At 54.4% G+C, this 23,296-nt stretch overlaps 1 protein-coding gene and 1 non-coding gene across 2 annotated transcripts; both read right to left on the bottom strand.

The window, feature by feature from the left end:
• Positions 1-299: 299 nt before the first annotated feature.
• On the bottom strand, positions 300-14,186 carry KLHDC8A (kelch domain containing 8A). The gene is given in 12 exon segments (XM_064399135.1): positions 300-1,632; positions 2,434-4,602; positions 4,780-4,798; positions 4,800-4,844; positions 4,846-4,883; positions 6,527-6,742; positions 7,228-7,392; positions 8,713-8,736; positions 8,739-8,829; positions 8,831-9,113; positions 9,917-9,983; positions 13,914-14,186. Coding segments are annotated over 9 exon segments (1,050 nt in total). The 5' UTR covers positions 9,089-9,113; positions 9,917-9,983; positions 13,914-14,186; the 3' UTR covers positions 300-1,632; positions 2,434-4,408.
• A 3,434-nt stretch (positions 14,187-17,620) lies between these two features.
• Positions 17,621-17,692, bottom strand: TRNAW-CCA (transfer RNA tryptophan (anticodon CCA)). Its single transcript has one exon. It is a non-coding gene; the product is annotated as a tRNA-Trp (tRNA).
• Positions 17,693-23,296: the final 5,604 nt, after the last annotated feature.

Here is a 23,296-nt window from a genome sequence, read left to right as displayed (position 1 = left end):
TCCATCCATCCATCCATCCATCCCTCCATCCATGGATCCATCCATCCCTTCATCCATCCCTTCATCCATCCCTTCATCCATCCATCCATCCATGGATTCCCTCCATCCATCCATGGATTCCCTCCATCCATATTTTTCCATTAAACCACCTCTCCCTTTTATCACAAATCCGCCCCCAGGCGTCCCTGTCACCCTCCCGGGCGCTGGGGGGTGTCACAGCACGAAACCACGAGGCATTCAGAGGAAAAAGAAGAAAAATTCCCCTCAAAAAAAAAAAAAAAAAAAAAAAACCCAAAAAATCCCACAAAAAAAAATCTGGAGCCTTTATTCTGCGAGCAGGAAGCGTCTGTGTCTCAGGAAGGCGGCTCCACATCCGCTCCAGCGCCGGCACATTCCCTGGGAATGGGAGCAGCCGGGGTGACCCCGCTGCTGGTGGCCCCCAGGGCTGGGGACATGCCAGGGATGAGGGTGGCAGTGGCACAGGTGCTCCCCAGAGCTCAACCCCCAGCTCCCCAGAGCGGAATTCCCGGCTGGAGCTGGAGCAGCGCTCACACACCCCCACACTGGGCTCCTTTTGGCACCACAAAGGGCAGAGCTGACCCCAAAAAGCAGCGCTGACCCCCAAAAATGTTGTCCCCAACAGCCAGAGCCAGCCCAGCCGCGTGTGCTGGGCCCGTGGCGAGGTGCAGGAATCATTTCTGCTCCAGCACCGCTCCTCTGGAGGCTGCTCCTGCAGGAAGTTTCCTGTTTGTGCACACAAAGTCTGCTCGGTGACGAAAAATGATGATTTTTGGCAGCAGGGCCAGCTCAGCGCTCGGCCTCCGTGCCGGGGCAGCCACCGGGGCTGGAAAGCCTCTCAGCAAGCTCCGAGCATGGGGAGTTCAGCCGAGGACACGGCCGGGGCCGCTCCGGGATTGCTTTTGTCGCTGGAAAACTCCAAAGGCTCGGCTGGGCTGGGGTAAAGAGCAGGGAGCAGAGAGGGTGTGGGGTCCGGGGGTGCCGGGGACAGAGGGACCGGCCCAGGGCTTCCTGCAGCCCCCAGGGCCAGGAGGGCCTGGCTGGTGACAAACCCAACATTTCTCCGGGGAAAGGAGCTCTGGGCCCCCTCATCCCAAGGGATTCTCTGCAGAGCTCGGGGAGAGCTCGTTTCCTGGACCCCTGGGCAGCAGCATCAGGGGCTCTTTGGACCCCAATCCAGCTCTGTCCCAGCTCCTGGCAGCTGTTTGGGCTCCTCGGGGATGTCTTTCCACGGGAATAAAACACCGGAGGAGGCGCACAGCATCCAATTATTTTTTGGATCTTGCAGCACCCAAAATGGGATTTTGGAGCCGCCCGGGCCTGGCACCACCCGGCCAGGGCAGCCCAGGACAGCGGGACGGCTGCCGAGGGTGCTGCTCAGCCCAGGGATGCCATCTGCTGTTCACCGCTCTGGGAGGAGACCCAGCACGGCTCAGCCCAACCAAACCACCCCAACCCGCGGAAATCCCCAAACCCACCCAAAACCATCCCGAAATGCAGGCACAGCCAGGAGCGCCGGCCCACCCGGACGGGGCTCAGGTCACATCTCTGGGGCTCAGGTCACATCTCCGGGGCTCAGGTCACATCTCCGCCACCAGGAGGGCGGGCACAGCCCTGCTTGGCCAAAACCAGGGAGGTTATGTCCCTCAGGACCCCATCTCCCAGGCAGGACCCCATCTCCCAGGCAGGTTGTGTCCTGCAGGACCCCATTTCCCAGGGAAGCTGTGTCCCTCAGGACCCCATTTCCCAATTTCCCGGGGAGGTTGTGTCCTGCAGGACCCCATTTCCCAATTTCCCAGGGAGGTTGTGTCCCTCAGGACCCCATTTCCCAATTTCCCAGGGAGGTTGTGTCCCTCAGGACCCCATTTCCCAATTTCCCAGGAAGGTTGTGTCCCTCAGGACCCCATTTCCCAATTTCCCAGGAAGGTTGTGTCCTGCAGGACCCCATTTCCCAATTTCCTGGGGAGGTTGTCCCTCAGGACCCCATTTCCCAATTTCCCAGGGAGGTTGTGTCCCTCAGGATCCCATTTCCCAGGAAGTTTGTGTCCCTCAGGACCCCATTTCCCAATTTCCCAGGGAGGTTATGTCCCTCAGGACCCCATTTCCCAATTTCCCAGGAAGGTTGTGCCCTGCAGGACCCCATTTCCCAGGGAGGCTGTGTCCCTCAGGACCCCATTTCCCAATTTCCCAGGGAGGTTGTGTCCTGCAGGATCCCATTTCCCAGCAGGAGCATCCCAGGGAAGGGCACGGCTGAGGCGCAGCCTGAGAAGGGTCAGGGGAGGGAGGTGAATGCCACCCTCACCCTCTGGGGTGAGGAAATTCCCCCCCGAGCCAGGGGCACCCTGGGCTGGCACTCGGCATCTCCAGGGATCCTGTGGGGTGATGGAAGCTTGGGGTTCATCCAGAGGCAGACACCTGGAGCTGTTTTTCCCTCCTCAGGGGCTCAGAGCTGCTCCTGTCCCCCTCTCTGGAAGCTCGGGGCTCTCCCAGCTGTGGTTCTGTCACCCCCAGTCGCTGTCACCTCCTCCATAAATCCCAGGGCGCTGCCCTGTCCAGGGTTTCTGGAGGCAGGAAGGAAGGATCAGGCTCCACAGAGGATCCCTCCTCCCCCTGCTCCAGCCGAACAAAGCACCGAGCTGAGCGGGGCCCGGGAATCAGGAGGAAAAGAGCTGGCAAAGGTTCCTTAAGGACAAAGAAAATTCCTCATTAGCAGCCGGGCTCGGCGCAGGGGCGGCTCGCGGGGAGATTGGCTGTGCCGGGGTTGGGCTGGAGGGGAAAGCTCCTCTCTCCCTTCATTCCCCTCCTGTTCCCTTCCTCCTTTCCCCAGCGCTCCGCATCGGGGGATCCCGCCTGGAATGAGGGGAGAAGAACCCTGACCGCCGCTCCCTCTGTCCCACCGTGTCCCTGGAGCTCTGCATGGTGCTCTTGGAGCTCCGCACGGTGCCCTCGGAGCTCTGAATGGTGTTCCTGGAGCTCCACACGGCACGCTCGAGCTCCACACAGTGTCCTCGGAGCTCCGCACGGTGTCCTCGGAGCTCCACACGGTGTTCATGGAGCTCTGAACTGTGTTCCTGGAGCTCCACACGGCACCCTCAGAGCTCCGCACGGTGCCCTCGGAGCTCTGCACAGTGTTCATGGAGCTCTGAACGGTGTCCTCGAAGCTCCACACAGTGAACTATGTTCCCGGAGCTCCACACGGTGTTCCTGGAGCTCTGAACGGTGTTCCCGGAGCTCCACACGGTGTTCCCGGAGTTCCACACGGTGTTCCTGGAGCTCCACACGGTGTTCCTGGAGCTCCACACGGTGTTCTCAGAGTTCCACACCGTGTTCCCGGAGCTCCACACGGTGCTCCCGGAGCTCCACGGTGACAGGAGCAGCCCCAGATGGAGAGGCGACACAGCAGGGACACCTGGCCTGGGGCCCTTGGAGCTGTGGGGAGCAGTTCCCCCAGCTGATGTCCCCACGGAGCTGTGACAGTGACAGGAGGGGACCCCTGCCCAGCGTGGGGGTTCCTCGTGGACAGCAGTGCCAGGAAGGGCGGCACCAGGATCCCTGGATGTGGTTCTGGGGGAGCTGCTGGGTGGTGCTGTCCAGCTCCAGGAGCTGCCAGCACTGTCCCCAGTGCCACTGCTGGGGACAGCCAGGGGCAGGGCCCTGCTCCAGGTGGGATTCTCTCCAGAGGGATTCTCAGGAATCAGAGGGGCACAGGGATCTGTTCCAGGTGGGATTCTCAGGAATCAGAGAGGCACAGGACCCTGTTCCAGCTGGGATTCTCTCCAGGAGTGTTCCAATCAGGAATCAGAGAGTCACAGAGCCCTGTTCCAGGTGGGATCCCCACTCAGGTGGGCTTAGATCAGGAATCAGAGAGGCACAGGAACCTGTCCAAGGTGGGATTCTCCTCCTGGGAGTTCCAGTTAGGAATCAGAGAGGCACAGGGATCTGTTCCAGGTGGGATTCTCCTCCAGGAGTGCTCCTCTCAGGAGTCAGAGAGGCACGGGGCCCTGTTCCAGGTGGGATTCCCACTCAGGTGGTTCCAGTCAGGAGTCAGAGCGGCACAGGGATCTGTTCCAGGTGGGATTCTCAGGAGTCAGAGCGGCACAGGGCCCTGTTCCAGGTGGGATTCCCTCCAGGAGAGTTCCCATCAGGAGTCGGAGAGGCACAGGGCCCTGTTCCAGTGGGATTCTCAGGAGTCAGAGAGGCACAGGGCCCTGTTCCAGTGGGATTCTCAGGAGTCAGAGAGGCACAGGGCCCTGTTCCAGGTGGGATTCTCTCCAGGAGAGTTCCCATCAGGAGTCAGAGAGGCACAGGGATCTGTTCCAGGTGGGATTCTCAGGAGTCAGAGCGGCACAGGGCCCTGTTCCAGGTGGGATTCTCTCCAGGAGAGTTCCCATCAGGAGTCGGAGAGGCACAGGGCCTCCACGGCCGTGCTGAGCCCCTGGCTGACGCCGCCCACGGCCAGCAGGCAGTCCCGCAGCGCGATGCTGGAGCAGGCGCAGCGCGGCGTGGGCATGGGGGGCAGGCTCTCCCACTTGTTCTTCTCGGGGTGGAAAGCCTCTGCCGACTCCAGCACAGTCGGCTGATTCCCTGGAAGCACAAAAGGAGGCGCTGGATGATCTGGGAAGCACCATCGAGCTTCTCTCGGCTGCTCTGTACCCCATCCCTGCTCCCTCCCACCAGCCAGCACCGCGATTTCTCCTTTTTTTTTGGGATGACAACAATTCCAACAGATTTTAAAGGGTTCCCACAGTCCCAGAGCCTCACCCAGGCCCCCAGCCACGACAAACTCTGCCCCTCAGGTAGCCGGCCACGAAGTCTGCTCGCCTTTTTCTTCAGGTAGCAGGAGCACTCCATCTTCATCCAGCCCCCTGGAAGGACAGGACACGCTGGCTTTTGGGGACCCTCCACTCCTGGGGAGCACCCGCCTCTCTGAGCCCCTGGCTCCTGGAAGGGCAGCTTGGCTGCTGCGCCTTGGGGTGATAAACCCCATAGAAGGGTTGGGTTTGGCCCTGTGATCCCACTGTTGGATCCAGCTGCCTCGGGAGTGAGGTTTTCCCGTTCCACTCGGTAATCCTGACTGGAAATCGTCCTCTAAGCTGAGCTCAAGGCAGCAGCAGGGGGGAGCTCTGTGCTCTGCAAGGATGGCAGAGCCCCAAACCCAGCCCTGTGTGCCCCAAAACCCCAAACCCAGCCCTGTGAGATCCCCAAACCCTAAACCCATGCCTGTGTCGCCACACACCCATCCCCGTGTGACCCCAAACGCCTCCCTGTGTGTCCCCAAAACCCATCCCTGTGTCTCCAAACCCATGCTGTGTCCCCAAACCCATCCCCATGTCCCCAAACCCCTCCCTTTGTCCCCAAACCCCTCCCTTTGTCCCCAAACCCATCCCCATGTCCCCAAACCCATCCCCATGTCCCCAAACCCCTCCATTTGTCCCCAAACCCCTCCCTTTGTCCCCAAACCCCTCCCTTTGTCCCCAAACCCATCCCCATGTCCCCAAACCCATCCCCATGTCCCCAAACCCCTCCATTTGTCCCCAAACCCCTCCCTTTGTCCCCAAACCCCTCCCTTTGTCCCCAAACCCCTCCCCATGTCCCCAAACCCCTCCCTTTGTCCCCAAACCCATCCCCATGTCCCCAAACCCCTCCCTTTGTCCCCAAACCCCTCCCTTTGTCCCCCAAACCCCTCTCCGTGTCCCCAAACCATCCCTGTGTCCCCAAACCCCTCCCTTTGTCCCCACACCCATGCTTGTGTGTCCCCAAACCCATCCCCGTGTCCCCAAACCCTTCCCCATGTCCCAAAACCCCTCCCTGTGTCCCCACACCCATCTCCATGACCCAAACCCAGCTAGCTCTGCATGACCCCAGACCCATCCCTGTGTCCCCAAACCCCTCCCCATGTCCCCAAACCCAACTGTGTCCCCAAACCCCTCCCTGTGACCCCAAACCCCTCCCTGTGACCCCAAACCCAGCTGTGACCCCAAACCGATCCCCATGTCCCCAAACCCCTCCCCGTGTCCCCAAACCCCTCCCCGTGTCCCCAAGCCCCTCCCCATGACCCCAAACCCATCCCTGTGACCCCAAACCCCTCCCTGTGACCCCAAACCCCTCCCTGTGACCCCAAACCCAGCTGTGACCCCAAACCGATCCCCATGTCCCCAAACCCAGCCGTGTCCCCAAACCCCTCCCCGTGTCCCCAAGCCCCTCCCCATGACCCCAAACCCAACTGTGTCCCCAAACCCCTCCCCGTGTCTCCAAACCCATCTCCATGTCCCCAAACCCAGCTGTGACCCCAAACCCAACTGTGTCCCCAAACCCATCCCTGTGTCCCCACACCCATCTCCATGACCCCAAACCCAGCTAGCTCTGCATGACCCCAGACCCATCCCTGTGTCCCCAAACCCCTCCCTGTGACCCCAAACCGATCCCCATGACCCCAAACCCATCCCCGTGACCCCACACCCCTCCCCGTGTCCCCAAGCCCCCCGGCCGTGGCCGGCCCAGCTCCCACCCTGCTCCAGGTCGAACACGTCCACGGTCCTCATGAACTTGGGCTGCCGGTAGAGCCGGCCCTGGCGCAGCCCCCCCAGGCTGAAGAGCTTCCCCTCGGCGGGCACGAAGCTGGAGAAGGCTCTCTTGGTGGGAATGCTGGGGAACCTGGTCCAGGAGCGCGTCTCCGTGTCGAACACCTCGAAGGCGTTGACGGCGTACTTGGATTGCCTTCCTCCTGGGGAAGAGAGGGAATGGGGAGGGGAAAAGGGAAAAGGAGGAAGGGAAAAGGGGAAAGGGGAAAAGGGAAAAAGGGAAAAAGGGAAAAAGGGAAAAAGGGAAAAAGGGAAAAAGGGAAAAAGGGAAAAAGGGAAAAAGGGAAAAAGGGAAAAAGGGAAAAGGGGAAAAGGGGAAAAGGGGAAAAGGGGAAAAGGGGAAAAGGGGAAAGGGAAAAGGGAAAAGGGAAAAGGGAAAAGGGAAAAGGGAAAAGGGAAAAGGGGAAAGGGGAAAGGGGAAAAGGGAAAAGGGGAAAAGGGAAAAGGGAAAAGGGGAAAAGGGGAAAAGGGGAAAAGGGGAAAAGGGGAAAAGGGGAAAAGGGGAAAAGGGGAAAGGAAAAGGAAAAGGAAAGAAGAAATAGGAAGAGAAAGGAAAGAGGAGGAGAAGAAGGAGAAAGGATGGGGGAGGAAGGAGAAAGAAGAGAGGAGGGGCAGGGCTGGTCCTTACCCAGCACGTAGATCTTGGTGCCCCTCAGGATGGACGTGGCCGCGTAGCGGGGGGTGGGCATGGCAGCCAGGGACACCCAGATGTCCTTGAGCACGTCATAGTGCTGCAGGAAGTTGTGGGGCCGCAGGTCCGAGCCCATCCCGCCCGCTGCGTACACCCTGTGGTCTGGATGGGGCCAAAACCCAAAAAATAACATGAAATTATTGTAGGGAAGAACCATAAATCCATCCCCCACTGCTGCGTACACCCTGTGGTCTGGATGGGGCCAAAACCCAAAAAATAACATGAAATTATTGTAGGAAAGCACCAGAAACCCATCCCCCCTGCTGCATACACTCTGTGATTGGGATGGGGCAAAACCCCCCAAAAATAACATGAAATTATTCTAGGGAAGCACCAGAAATCCATCACCCCTGGAAAAAAACAAACAAACAAACAAACAAACCAACAACAAAAAACCCCCCACCAAAACCAAAACAAACAAACAAACAAACAAAAAAAAACCACAAAAAAACCCACCAAAAAAAACCTGAAAAAAAACCCACAAAAAAACCCCAAACAGAACTGCTATGGGAAAACACCAGAAATATCCCTGCCCTAAAAAAAAAAAAAAAAAATTAAATAAAAAAAAATCCATACCCCCTTGCAAAAAACATCCACTCAAGGAGCAGAACTTGCTGTAAAGCCATAAAAAGTTTGGATCCGAGCCCCTGGAGCTCGGAGCTGTCCAAAACACCCCCGGGGAGCAGCAGAGCCACCAGGGCTGGTGACAAACCCGGGGGTGGCTCTGCCGGTGCTTCCAGCCTCCCCTGGAGCGTCCCAGGAGGGTGGGAGGTGACAAAACGCACCAGGCCCAAACTCCTGGAAGTGCAGGAGGTGTTTTGGGGACTCCTGGAAGCACAGGAGGTGCTTTGGAGGCTCCTGGAAGCACAGGAGAGGTTTTGGAGATGAACAAATCAACCCTGGACTGCCAGCAGGAGAGATTTTGTGCCCAAGCACAGAATCAAAGCCAGGAAAAACCTCCAAGCTCGTCAAGCCCAACCTTTAATCACCAATTCATCAACCAGATCCCCAAATCCCCAACGCCGTGGCCCGGGGCCTGCCGTCCAGAGGGATTTTGTGCCCAAGCACAGACTCAAAGCCGGGAAAAACCTCCAAGCTCGTCAAGCCCAGCCTTTAATCACCAATTCATCAACCAGATCCCCAGTGCCACGGCCCTGGCAGGTCCCTCCTGTGGCGTTCACGTCCTTTGACCATGATCCCTTTGCCCAGGGTTTTCCTCCTGGGAAGCTGAACGGCAGTGTCCCCCACTGTCACTGTCAGGACACCACAGAGTGTCCCCCCAGTGTCAGGACACCACAGAGTGTCCCCCACTATTGGGGCACCACAGAGTGTCCCCCCCACTTTCTGCCGGGCCGCGCCTGCCCGTGTTTCCCGTGTCTCTTTCCCAGACGGACAGACAGACACCCACAAAGCCCCGCTTGCCTTTGGCCGTCACCGAGATGCCATGGCGGCCTCGCGCAGCGAGCTGCGCTTCCTCCAGCGCCCCTCGTCCGTGCTGTACGCCTCCACCACCTTCAGCGGCAGCTGCTCCGCGCCCACAGCCGCCGATCACCATGATCCTCTTGCCCAGCACGGTGACGGCCACGCCGGCCCTGGCCGTGGGCATGGCGGGCAGCGCTGCCCACTGGTCGGCCTCGGGCGAGTAGACCTCGAAGGAGGCCACGGGGACGCCGTTGTCGTCGCAGCCGCCCACGGCGAAGACCTGCCCGCCCGCCTCCACCAGCGTGGAGTACACCCTGCGGCTGGGCAGCGGCGCCAGAGACTTCCACTGGAAGTCCTTGGTGCTGGGCAGATCCATGGTGGCCCGCCAGGAGGGGCTGGTGCTGGAAAAGAGAGTTCTGGGATCGGTGAGGGTGGAAGTGTTCTCCAGGATCGGCCAGGCTGTGCCCGACCCCCACCCTGAGCACTCAGTGCCACCTCCATGGACGGGCACTCCAAACCCCCTGGGCAGCCCCTTCCAGCCCTTTCCAGGAGGAAATTCCTGCTGATGTCCACCCTGAGCCTCCCCAGCCCAGCCTGAGGCCGTTCCCATCTCCTCCTGTCCCTGTTCCCTGGGACAAGATCCCAAATCCCCCCCGGCTGTCCCCTCCTGGCAGGGAGTTGTGCAGAGCCACAAATTCCCCCTGAGCCTCCTTTGCTCCAGGCTGAGCCCCTTCCCAGCTCCCTCAGGACTCTCCAAACCCTTCCCAGCCCCCTCAGGACTCTCCAAACCCTTCCAGCCCCCTCAGGACTCTCCATTCCCTTCCCAGCCCCCTCAGGACTCTCCAAACCCTTCCCGGCTCCCTCAGGACTCTCCAAACCCTTCCCAGCTCCCTCAGGACTCTCCAAACCCTTCCCGGCTCCCTCAGGACTCTCCAAACCCTTCCCAGCTCCCTCAGGACTCTCCAAACCCTTTCCAGCTCCCTCAGGACTCTCCAAACCCTTCCCAGCCCCCTCAGGACTCTCCAAACCCTTCCCAGCTCCATTCCCTTCCCTGGACTCGCTCCAGCCCCAAAATGTTCCTCCTGAACTGAGGGAAAATCCCAGAGTGCAAACCCCACCCTGCCAGGAGCAGAGCGGGACCAGAGCTGCCCTCCCACTGTCCCTGTCCCCTGTGTCACCGCCACCCCCCGCGCAGCACCGCCACCTTTCAGCGCCTCTCCATCAATCCTGCGGCTCCAGAGCCGCCTCAGCAGCTCACGCAGAGACCGAGCCTAAAAATAAAACAAAACAAGAAGAGGTGGGGAAACAAAAAACCGAAAAACAAACAAAAAAAGACACAAAAAAACAACAACACAAAAAAAACCACCAAAAAACAACAAAAACAAAACAAAACAACAAAAAAACCCCAAAAAAACAAAACAAAAAAACCCCAAAAAAAAAACAAAAAACAAAAAAAAAAAAAAAAAAACCAAAAACCGAGGCGAGAAGGTTGGAGTCGGTTTGTTCTGCTGCTTCCCGCCCCCAGGTGGCTTCAAACCGGGCTCTGCTCCTTCCCCCCTGTTTTCCTGCCGCCTGGGGAACTTTTCCTCCTCTGAGCCGCCGGGTTCCTCCTCCTGACCTTCCTCACCCTGAGGAATGCGAGCCCCCGGCTGCAATCCCCGGCAGAGCGCTGGGAACGCGGTCTTTGCTCCATCTCCTCTCTCCTTCATTAAGCGCCACGCAGATGAGCTTAATTAGCGCGGGAGGACCGAGAGAGGGCGAAGGGAGAGGGACAAAAGCAGCCCTGGGAGGGAAATCCCTTCCCGTCCTCCCCATGCAACCCCGAGCCTCCACAAAATCCCATTAGTCCGAGCAGGGCTGTTTGTTTTTATTATTATTATTATTATTGTTATTATTGTTGTTATTATTATTGTTGTTGTTGTTGTTATTATTATTATTATTTATCTTCTCATATAAATATTCAGGAGCGCACAAAACATCATTTGGGGCATGAGGAATTCAAAAATAAACTGAGAGATCCCGCTTGGGCTGCCAGCCTCCAGCAGCAGGACCTGCCCTGGGCCCACCCGCGATTCCCGGGGCAATTCCCGGGGCAATTCCCGGAAATTCCCGGCTCCAGGGCGGCCGCAGACAAAGGAGCACGAAGGCACGATAAAAAGCAGCAGCAGCACATCGGGCCACGCCTGCCGGGCTCCGGGATCCAAGGAAAAAGCAGCGAGCAGCAGCCCCGGGATGTGTGCCCCGGCAGCTCCGGGTGATCGATTCTGCTCCCTCGGGCGATCGATTTCCTTTCCCGCTGAATTTTCATGGATAAATTCAGCCCGGGTTGGTTCATTAGCAGGGCAGAGCCAGCTCCTCTTTCCAGGAGCTCCATGGATTTGTGTCCGGGCATTCCTGACCTTTATTCCTTCAGATCCACAGCGCTGGGATGAGACACAACCAGCAGCAGAACCTGGCTGGGGCCGGGCAATTTCTCCGCCCAAAACTCAGGAATAATTGCCTAAAATGGCCTAAAAATTCCTTTTCCACATCCCAGCACGCAGAGGAGAGGGATGAGGATTTCTCCGGGCAGGTCTTCCAGGGGAATAAAGGAGCAAAGAGCCGGGAATTTGCTGGAATGCAAAGCCCTGCCTGAATTCAGCTGCCTTGGCACACAAAGATCCTGCTCCCCTTCCCTGCCGTGCTATTTAAAGGAAATCAAGGTCAGGATCGCGCTCTGAATTCCTGAATTCCACGTCTTCGCCTCCGGCTCTCCAAAAATCACCTGGATTTCAGCGGGAGGCGACACCAGCGCGGTGCTGGGAGCTGGCAGAGCTTCCTGCGGCCACATTCCCCCCCCAGCCCCGGGAATTATCGCCTCATCCTCCCGGACTGATTGACGTTTGGAATCCAAAGGAAGGGAAATTGCTTTTTCCCCGGCAGAGATGGGGCCGAGCCCTCTGCTCCTTATCCCTGCAGGATGAAATTCCTTGGGGAAAGGATGAAATTCCTTGGGTTAAGGATGGAAAGGATGAAATTCCCTGTTTTAAGGATGGAAAGGATGAAATTCCTGGGTTTAAGGATGGAAGGACGAAATTCCTTGGGTTAAAGAAGGAAAGGATGAAATTCCCTGGTTTAAAGACGGAAAGGATGAAATTCCCTGGTTTAAGGATGGAAAGGAAGAAATTCCTTGGGTTAAGGATGGAAATTATGAAATTCCTTGGTTTAAAGATGGAAAGGATGAAATTCCCTGGTTTAAAGACGGAAAGGATGAAATTCCCTGGTTTAAGGATGGAAAGGAAGAAATTCCTTGGGTAAGGATGGAAATTATGAAATTCCTTGGTTTAAGGATGGAAAGGATGAAATTCCCTGTTTCAAAGATGGAAAGGATGAAATTCCCTGGTTTAAGGATGGGAAGGATGAAATTCCCTGGTTTAAGGATGGGAAGGATGAAATTCCCTGGTTTAAGGATGGGAAAGATGAAATCCTGGATTTAAGGATGGAAAGGATGACATTCCCTGGTTTCAGGATGGGAAGGATGACATTCCCTGGTTTCAGGATGGGAAGGATGACATTCCCTGGTTTAAGAAACCCTCCAGGGTCTTTTCCAGGTGTATTTGGAGTGCGGATGGGCAGGGGCAGCCCCGGAGAGGGGTCAGGGCTCCAGGGGACAGCGGGAGCTCTCCTGGATATTCCCTCCAAGGAAAACCCATCCCTGATTTTGGGGAGCCCCTGGATTGGTGGCATTCATGGATCTGCAATAATTTGGGATTTATCAGCGCCAGGTTGGTTCCAAGGGATCAACGGGGGGAGATGTCAGCGCAGCTCCTTTCCCTTCCCAACCCTCTTCTCTCCAGGATTTGGAAGTTTTGCTGCTCCGGGGTGGAAATTCCAAGGGCTGGAGCACAAACCTCCTCCCATTTGGGAACGGGACAGAGCCAGGATGATCCTCAGAGCCCCAAAATTCCCACCTGCCACCGGGAGCGGGACAAACACACCCAGCGGGCAGAGAAATCCGCCGGGGACACTCCGGGAAAAAGGCTCTTCCTCTCCCCCCGTGTCCCGAGGAAAGGGGGCTGGGAACAGCCGGGCTCTGCTGCCTTTGCTCCAGCCCCGGCAGCTGGGAATGAAAGGAGCAGGATGGAATCGCCAGCCGGGGATTCCTGACCTCCCGCCTCGGCTCCCTCGCCATAGTAACAACCCGCCGGAAAATCACAACAACAACAGCGAAACCTCGCCGGCTCCCCGCCTCTGCCTGGAAAAAAATCCGGCAAAAACGGCGAAAACCACCGGGATTAGAAGAGATTTCCTTGTGCCGAGCAGAGCAGCTCGTTTGGTACCCCCGGTGCCGAGCATCCTTTGGGATGCAGGAGGGGCCGGGCCGGCCTGGCGCCCCCAGCCTCACCCTGCCGAGCCCGGGATCCTCTGCAGCCCCCTCCTGCCAGCTGCGACCCCCGATGGGAGGGAGAGGGGCTGTGGAAGGAAATATTCCCCAGCAGGAGCGCGCCAGGGGTGCCACAGCTCCGGGACAGGGACACAAGCTGCTTCATTTATTGAAAGAGCCCAAATCAGCCTTTTTTAAAAACCCTGAGTGGGCTGAAAAATCAGCAGAGCAAGGTGAGGCTTGCTCATGTCACTGTTGAGTTCAGGAGTTTTAATTTAATTAATAATTTAATTTAATTTAAGAGCAAGGACTCACTTGCAAGGGCAAAGGGTCTCCCTTCCCCACCAGGACCCCGAATCCCCCTCCTCGTCCCCCAAAAGCTCCCTCTGCCCCACGAGTCAAACACAGAAAGGCTTTCCCAGCCCTGCAGCCTCTCAGGTTGTGTTCCCAGAGCTGCTTTTCCTCTTTATTCCGGCTGCAGAGGGAATGGGAAGAGCCGGATCACAGCTGGGGGAGGTCAGAGCAGCCCCATCCCTGCCGGGCCTGGTCCGGGAGAAATGCTGGGAAATGGGACTGGGATGCAGGGAGGAGAAAAGCTGAAAATATGGAATTTTGGGGGAAAAAGTATTGGAAAACCCCTTCATTTTCCACAAAAAGTAAGGGGAAAAAATCATCTTTCCCCACCCAATTTTTGGAAGGGAAACACAAACTCCGAGCTTTGTTCGTGGCTGCTCCTGCACAGCCTGGGAGGACGCGGGGTCCCAAAGCATCCCCCAGTGACCTCCAGCGAGGAATTCCCTCCCTCCTTCCTCTCCCGGGATTTCTCGGGAATACTCACAGCTCCGGCGAGGCATGGCTGGAAATGCTCCCGATTTTCCCAAACCCTCCGAGCATCCCCTTCCTCCCACTCCCCGCCGGGCTGCCGGGAGCAGCCGGGGTTGGGAATTGCTGCGTGGGAAGAGGGGGGAAAAAAATTAAAATAAAATAAAAATAAATCGGCGTAAATCCAGCGGCGCTGCTGTTCCCCCTCTGGAAGATGTAGGACGCTCGGGGCGGGGAGGGTTTCCCCAGCTGGGCTCCTCCTCGGGGCTGTGCGTGCGAATTCCCGGCGTTCCCGATCCATCCCTGAGCCTTTTATGGCTCCCCACGCTCGCAGGATGTTCTGGAACGGCGGCGCTCCCCGCCCCAAAGCGGCACCGCCTGAATTCCCGGGGGATTTTGGAAAAAATCGGGATAGCCGGAGCTGGGAGGAGGCGGAGGTGTCTGGGGTGGATCCCAGGATCCGCCAGGGAAGAGCCCGTCCCGGGGATGTCACCCCAAAAGGGGGAAACGGGCACGGCAAGGGCGGCTGGGGCGGCGGAACCCCAAAATTCTGCTCCTGCATCCCACAAACTCGGAGGAGCAGGATGTTGGAGCTGATTCCCAAAATTCTGCTCCTGCATCCCACAAGGAGCTCACAGGAGTGGGATGCTGGAGCCTCTGGAGCCAATTCCCAAAATTCTGCTCCTGCATCCCACAGGGAGCTCACAGAAACAGGATTTTGGACTCTTTGCAGCAGATTCCCAAAATTTCTCTCCCTGTATCCCACAAGGAGCTTGGAGCAGGGGAATGCTGGACCCTTTGGGGCTGATTCCCAAAATTCTATTCCTGAATCCCACAAGGAGCTTGGAGGAAAGGGATGTGGAGCCTCAGGAGCTGATTCCCAAAATTTCTTTCCCTGCATCCCACAAGGAGCTCAGAGGAGTGGGATGTTGGAGCCTTTGGAGTTAATCCCCAAACTTTCTTTCCCTGCACCCCACAGGGAGCTCAGAGAAGCAGGATTTTGGACCCTTTGGAGCCAATTCCCAAAATTCTCCTCCTATATCCACAAACTCAGAGGAGCGGGGTGTTGGAGCCTGTGGATTCCCAAAATTCTGCTCCTGCATCCCACAGGGAGCTCGGAGGAAAGGGGTGTGGGAGCCTTTGGCGCCAATTCCCGAAATTTTCCTCCCACATCCCACAAGGAGCTCAGAGGAGCAGGATGGTGGAGCCTCTGGAGCTGATTCCCAAAATTCTGCTCCTGAATCCCACAAGAAGCTTGGAGGAGCAGGATGTTGGAGCCTTTGGAGCTGATTCCCAAAATTTCTTCCCCTGCATCCCACAAGGAGCTTGGAAGAGCAGGATTTTGGACCCTTTGAAGGCAATCCCCAAAATTTTGCTCGTGCACCCCACAAGGAGCTCGGAGGAGCGGGATATTGGAGCCTTTGGGGCTGATTCCCAAAATTTCTCTCCCTGCACCCCACAGGGAACTTGCAGGAGCAGGATTTTGGAGCAGATTCCCAAAATTTCTCTCCCTGCATCCCACAAGCTTGGAGGACTGGGATGTTGGAGCCTGTGGATTCCCAAAATTCTGCTGCTGCATCCCACAGGGAGCTCAGAGCAGGGGAATGTTGGGACACTTTGGAGCAGATTCCCAAAATTCTGATCCTGCACCCCACAAGGAGCTTGGAAGAGCGGGATTTTGGAGCTTTTGGGGCCAATTCCCAAAATTCTGCTTCCTGCAGCTCCCACATCCCACAAGGAGCTCGGAGGAGCAGGATTTTGGAGCCCATTCCCAAAATTCTGATCCTGCACCCCACAAGGAGCTCGGAGGAGCAGGATTTTGGAGCTTTTGGGGCCAATTCCCCAAATTTTCATCCCACATCCCACAAGGATCTCACAGGAGCAGGATTTCAGACCCTCTGGAGCCGATTCCCAGCCTGCCACCCATCCCAGGATTTTTCCTGCCTGACCTGGTTCTCTCTAAAGGTGTTAAATTCATTTTTTCTCCTCAAAGTGCTGCGGAATAACTTTGTGGAAAAATCCTTCAAGGATTTTTCTCTCTTTTTTTTGGTGCCCCAAAAAGGCAGATTTTTTTGTGTACCTCACCCTGTTTGGGAATGATAAAGGAAATGTTGACGTTAAAGGGAAAAATAAATTAAAAATTGTCCTGAAAATCGATCAAATCCTGCAATTCCACATCTGTTTCCATGGGAACAGCAGGGGAGGTGCAGGAATCCCTGCAGATGACACCAGGGAGGTTTTCATTCCCGGCTTTAATTCCCTTTTTCTCACCTGTGCACCTCGGGCTGAGCCAACTCCATCCCAAAACCATTCCTGGGATGGAAATGGGGGAGAGCTGCAGGAATAAAAAAAAAAAAAGGGGAGAAAAAGGGAAAAATCAGCTCTGGAAATGGAGAAAAAGGGGTTTTGGTTGTTTTTTTGTAATTGAAATAATAATAATAATAATAATAATAATAATAATAATAATAATAATAATAATAATAATAATAATAATAATAATAATAATAACCACAATAAAATTTATATTAATTTAATTAATTAATGACAGTAATTTAAATAATCATATATATTAATATATTATAGATAATTTTAATAATTTTTTTTTTTTAATAATGTGGGTAAAGAGGGAAAACTAATTTTTTTTTGTAGCTAAAGAAGGAAAACAGGGATTTTGTTGTGCCAGCAAGGACAGAAATGCAGGGGATGGCAGATCCCTTATTTTTCCCAGAGATTTTTCAAGCTGACAGTTAATTAAGGAGTTAATTAAGGAATTTTTCAGTGCAGGGAGTCCCTTAATCAGGGAAGACAGGAGCCAGAACTCTGGGATTTCTCCATCAGATTTTCAGCCGTGGGGAGAAATCCACCAGCTGTGCCCGCCCGGGTGGCAAACGCGGGGAGACAGCTCCAGGCAGGCAGGAACTGGGGAAAACAGGGGAAAAATGGGAAAAAACAGGGGAAAAAAGGGGGAAAACGGGAAAAATGGGAAAAAACAGGGGGAAAGGGAAAAAAACAGGGGGAAAAGGGAAAAAACAGAGTAAAAAAGGGAAAACCACCCCAAAACCATCCCAAAATCCCAAAAACCACTCCAAAACCACCCCAAAACCATCCCAAAACCACTCAAAATCCCAAAAACCACTCCAAAATCCCAAAAACCATCCCAAAACACATCCCAAAGCCATCCCAAACACCATCCTAAAAACAACCTCATAAACCACCCCAAAATCTCCACAAAAGCCACTCCAAAACATCCCAAAATCATCCCAAAACCACTCTAAAACATCCCAAAGCCATCCCAAAAATCACCTCAAAAACAACCCCAAAACCCATCCAAACCTATCCCAAAACCACCCCAAAAACCATCCCAAAATCCATCCCAGAAACCACACAAAAATTGTCCCAAAACCCATCCCAAATCAGCTGCAGCTCGTGGAGTGGAAGCAGCTTTGAGCTGTGGATTTGAATGGGGTTTATAATAAATATAATTTTAAAATGAATTAATTTTTTTGAATAATATTTCTTCCCACCCTGCCCTCCTTCAGTGGGACAAAAACAAAACAACAGGAGAAGCCACACAATTCAGAGCGCTGCGTTCACCCCAAACCTGCGGGATGCGCACCCCCAAACCCCTTGAATCAGAGGCTGAAAAAGTCCCTTTAATCCCAGATTTTTTATTTTTCAGGATTTTCTTCCTGCGCGGTGAAAAAGGAGCGCCCAGGGGCGCCCTGACCCCGACGTGATTCGAACACGCAGCCTTCTGATCTGGAGTCAGACGCGCTACCGTTGCGCCACGAGGTCCGGCAGCGCCACCGCCGCCCGGGCCATTAAACCCTTGGCACCGCCCCCGCGCTGACTCCCGCCGCACACCGGGAATCTCCGCACGCCGGGAGTTCTCCGCACACCGGGCGCTCCCGCACACCGGGAACTCTCCGCACATTGCAGCCCCGCGCTCCGCACGCTCCGGTTCCCCGGGACGGCCCCACGGCAGCGGCCGCGCCGCCCTGAGGGCTCCGAGCCCGCCCGCCGCGCTGGCCACGCCCCCTGTGGGCTGTACCACCGCCCGCGGAGGGGTGGCGCGGCAGAACCGGCGGCGCGCAGCAGCGGCGCGGAGCAGGAATCCCCCCCGGCCCGCGGTGGGCTGTGCGGGTTTAAAGGGGCCGCGCACGGAAAGGGGCCGGGGCGTGCGGAGAGCGGGGGGCGCCCCGAGCCTGCTGGAACCCAGCGCTGTTTGTTATTTATACAAGGAAACAATATTTGTTACTCATTTATTAATCATAAATATACAATTCATAATAATTAATTAGATAATTAATTTAATTATCAATAAAATAATATTAAAATTAATTATTAATATAATTATAATCAGCATAATATATAATATATTATATATACTATGTTATATATAATATAACATAACGTAACGTAACATAACATAATATAATATAACATAATATAATATAATATAATATATATAAGATATAATATATAGGATAGAAGATAATATATAATATATAATATATAATATATAATATAATATATAATATATAATATACATTATACATTATAATATATATTATATTACATTATATTATATTATATTATATTATATTATATTATATTATATTATATTATATTATATTATATTATGTTATATTATGTTATATTATACATAATATATAATATACAAAATAATTATATGCAGAATAAATAATACATTCATTATTAATAAAGTAATTGTCATAATATATTATATATAATAATATAGAACAATGTATAACAATATAGAATATAGAATATATATTCTATCCATTTTATATAATAGATATAATCTATATTATATACTATATATATAATGGAAATAATGTATATATTATATATAATATATAAAACACAGAGAAATTATATGATAAAATAATCCTTTATTAATAAAATAAAGATTTCTCTGCCTGTCCTGAGAAGCCCGGACCCCCCGGGGAGCTCTGCTCTTAACCTGTGTCCATGAGGAAGCTCCCAAGGCTTTGGGATGAACTGGAGTCCCCGGGTGTGAAATGGATCGTGGTGGATCCTTTCCTGATTCTCCTGGATCCCTCCCTGGTGTCCCTGGATCATTTCCTGATGTTCATGGATCCCTTTCTGATTCTCGTGGATCCCTCTGCAGTTCCTGGATCCCTCTCTGATCTCCTGGATCTCTCCTTTGTGTCCCGGGATCCCTCCTGGATCCCTCCTGGATCCCTCCTGGATCCTTCCCTGGATCCTTTCCTAGATCCCTCCTGGATCCCTCCCTGGATCCCTCCTGGATCCCTGCTGGATCATTCCCTGGATCCCTCCTGGATCCCCCCCTGGATCCTTCCCTGGATCCTTCCCTGGATGCTTCCCTGGATCCTCCTGGATCCTTCCTGGATCCTTCCCTGGATCCTTCCCTGGATCCCTCCCTGGATCCCTCCTGGATCCTTCCCTGGATCCTTCCCTGGATCCCTCCTGGATCCCTCCCTGGATCCCTCCCTGGATCCCTGCTGGATCCCTCCTGGATCCTTCCCTGGATCCCTCCTGGATCCCTCCTGGATCTCTCCCTGGATCCTTCCTGGATCCCCCCTGGATCTCTCCCTGGATCCCTCCTGGATCCCCCCTGGATCCCCCCCTGGATCCTTCCCTGGATCCTTCCCTGGATCCCTCCTGGATCCCCCCCTGGATCCCTCCCTGGATCCTTCCCTGGATCCCTCCTGGATCCCTCCTGAATCCCTCCCTGGATCCTTCCCTGGATCCCTCCTGGATCCCTCCCTGATCCCTCCTGGATCCCTCCTGAATCCCTCCCTGGATCCTTCCCTGGATCCCTCCTGGATCCCTCCCTGGATCCCTCCCTGGATCCCTGCTGGATCCCTCCTGGATCCTTCCCTGGATCCCTCCTGGATCCCTCCTGGATCCCTCCCTGGATCCTTCCCTGGATCCCTCCTGGATCCTTCCCTGGATCTCTCCCTGGATCCCTCCTGGATCCCCCCTGAATCCCTCCTGGATCCCTCCTGGATCCCCCCTGGATCTCTCCCTGGATCCTTCCTGGATCCCCCCTGGATCTCTCCCTGGATCCCTCCTGGATCCCCCCTGGATCCCCCCCTGGATCCTTCCCTGGATCCTTCCCTGGATCCCTCCTGGATCCCCCCTGGATCCCTCCCTGGATCCTTCCCTGGATCCCTCCTGGATCCCTCCTGAATCCCTCCCTGGATCCTTCCCTGGATCCCTCCTGAATCCCTCCCTGGATCCTTCCCTGGATCCCCCCTGGATCCCTCCCTGGATCCCTCCTGGATCCCTCCTGAATCCCTCCCTGGATCCTTCCCTGGATCCCTCCCTGGATCCCTCCTGGATCCCTCCTGGATCCTTCCCTGGATCCTTCCCTGGATCCCTCCCTGCTGCTCCTGGATCCTTCCCTGGATCCCTCCCTGGATCCCTCCTGGATCCTTCCCTGGATCCCTCCTGGATCCTTCCCTGGATCCCTCCCTGGATCCCTCCTGGATCCTTCCCTGGATCCCTCCCTGGATCCCTCCTGGATCCTTCCCTGGATCCTTCCCTGGATCCTTCCCTGGATCCCTCCTGGATCCTTCCCTGGATCCCTCCTGGATCCCTCCCTGGATCCCTCCCTGCTGCTCCTGGATCCCTCCTGGATCCTTCCCTGGATCCTTCCCTGGATCCCTCCTGGATCCCTCCTGGATCCCCCCTGGATCCCTCCTGGATCCCTCCCTGGATCCCTCCTGGATCCCCCCTGGATCCCTCCTGGATCCCTCCTGGATCCTTCCCTGGATCCTTCCCTGGATCCCTCCTGGATCCCTCCTGGATCCCCCCTGGATCCCTCCTGGATCCCTCCCTGGATCCCTCCTGGATCCCCCCTGGATCCCTCCTGGATCCCCCCTGGATCCCTCCCGAGGAGAGCCGGGACATTCCCCAAATCCTTCTGGGAAGGGGAGCCCCAGGACTCGATGGATCACGGCAGAAAATCCTCCAGGACCGCGATAAATCCGTGCTCCTTAGGATGGAGCCCAATAATTAATTACACCAATTAACCCGCTGGGATTTTTCCCAGCCTTTGGCTGGGAGCTTTCCTGGCATCCCCGGAATTGCTGTGGGGTTGGTTTATCCTTTATCCCCTGTGCCCTTCCCCACGTCCATCCCACTCCCAAACATGGGGAATTTGAATTTCAGGACTCTTTTGAAAGGTGAATTTTGGGTTGGTTTTGAAGAACCAGGAAAGAGAAAGAGGGAGCAAAACCCCTCAGCTCCGAACGACCATAAAACCCACGCTCCAAAAATTACCATAAATATTTCATTTATTTTTAAATTATTTATTAATTTATTTATCAGTAAATATTTTATTTATTTATTCTTCTAGCATAGGAATTCCTAGAGGAAGCACTCTGCTCTGTGCGTGGAAGATGCCTGTGCTTATTTACAAAAGCCACTTTTATTCCCCCCCCCCCCAAAAAAACCCCAAAAAATAAATGTACAGTACAGATTCCTATGGCTCCTGGGCTGGGAGGCTCCCGAGGAACACCCTGGGAGTCCTTTCCCAAAGAAATCCGGGCAGCAGGGATAAAAAAAGGACAATAAAAAGAGATTTAACGCCTAGATCCCTGCCAGGAGAGGCTGCAAGGAGAATTCTGAGCTCTTCCTCCTGGCCAGGGATCGATCCGGGCTGGAATCAGGAAAATCGATGGGGTGGAGCAAAACCCCAAAGCAAAGCCTGGGGTTTAAGCCGGGCTTTGTTGGGTCAGGACCTGCTGCTGACCTGGCTTTGTTTTGCTGGTTTTTGTGTGTTTTTGCATAGGAAAAACCTGGAGAAACAGGAGAAATCGGAGGGATGGGAGTCAGTGCACGCTGGTTTCTCTAGAATTAATCTTTTCCCACGTATCTCAGTGTCCCTGTGGATTTATCCTGGAACAAAACAAGGCTGGAATTATCTTTACACCCGTGACCATTTCCAGAGCAGGGATTAATCCCAACTCCTTTAAATCCTTAAACACATCCCTCGTGCGGCCACCACAAACCCTTGTGCAAAAATAAAGTTACATTCAGGGAATTCTCTTGAGTTCCACCAACTTCCTTGGATTTTGGGGTTTTTTGTTTTTTTTTTTTTGGCCCAGAGCTGATCCCAAAAGTCCTCGCCAAGGGCAGCGCTGGGGATGCAAAGGTGGAACAGGGGAGGCTCTGCTGATGTGCAAAAATAGGAACAGGACAAAGTCAGCGTTTCCCAAAGAACTGGAGCTCCCCTGAGCCCACCTGGAGCTTTGTCCTTGGCATCACATTCGGAAAAACTCCGATTTTTGGGGCAGCCACCAATTATTTTGGAAGACTGGGAATACCTGGAATAAATCCTCCTGTGGAAGGGAGAAGGGAGAGCTTTGACCACGTGAGAAAAATATTAAAAAAGGGGTTTTTTGGTTCGTTTTTTATCTCTTGGCTGCCACCAGGATGCAGGAATTGCCCAAATTCCCGGTGGGAACGTGAGCAGGGAAGCTGGATCCTTTCCTTGCTGTGATGGGGTTAAAAAAAGGATTATTGCTGCTGGGAATAAATAAATAAATTCCTCTTTCTGCCTTCCCGAGGAGCTGGAGGCTCTTCCCACGAACAGCAGGAATCCACGGCGTGGGATTTGTAGAATTCCAGCAGGATCCGCGATGGGGAGGACGAGCTGCTCTTGGAATTGTGCAGCCCTGGGCCGGTTTTTGGGATTTTTCCGGCTCTGTCTGCTGGGATTTGCTGGAGCTGGGTGGGGCAGGAGGGAATTCCGGGTCCCGGCGGGATCAGGGAGGGTGGCGGTGGCACCCGGTGACATCCCCGGTGGCACCCGGTGACATCCCCGGTGAGGCCAGGGCGGGATCGGCTCTGCCCGGGGAGCCTGGGGAGAGGGAGGGGAGAGGAAATAGTGAGAGATTCTGGGGATAAATGGGGAATCTGGGGGATAAATGGGGAATCTGGGGGATAAACGAGAGATTCTGGGGATAAATGAGAGAATATGTGGGGAAAATGGAGAATCTGTGGATAAATTAGAGAATCTGTGGGATAAATTAGAGAATTTGTGGGATAAATGGATAATATGTGGGGAAAATGGGAGAATCTGGGGGATAAATGGGGAATCTGGGGGATAACGGGGAATCTGGGGGATAAATGAGAGATTCTGGGGATACATGGGGAATCTGGGGGATAAATGAGAGAATCTGTGGGATAAATGGAGAATATGTGGGGGGAATGGAGAATCTGTGGGATAAATTAGAGAATCTGTGGGATAAATGGATAATATGTGGGAAAATGGAGAATCTGTGGGATAAATGGGGAATCTGGGGGATAAATGGGGAATCTGGGGATAAATGGGAGAATATGTGGGGGAAATGGAGAATCTGTGGGATAAATTAGAGAATC

This window comes from Passer domesticus, chromosome 25, assembly GCF_036417665.1.
Source record: "Passer domesticus isolate bPasDom1 chromosome 25, bPasDom1.hap1, whole genome shotgun sequence".
Taxonomy (NCBI): Eukaryota; Metazoa; Chordata; class Aves; order Passeriformes; family Passeridae; genus Passer; species Passer domesticus.
Note: the sequence above shows the minus strand (reverse complement) of the source record. Positions and strands in the feature narration are given on the sequence as shown.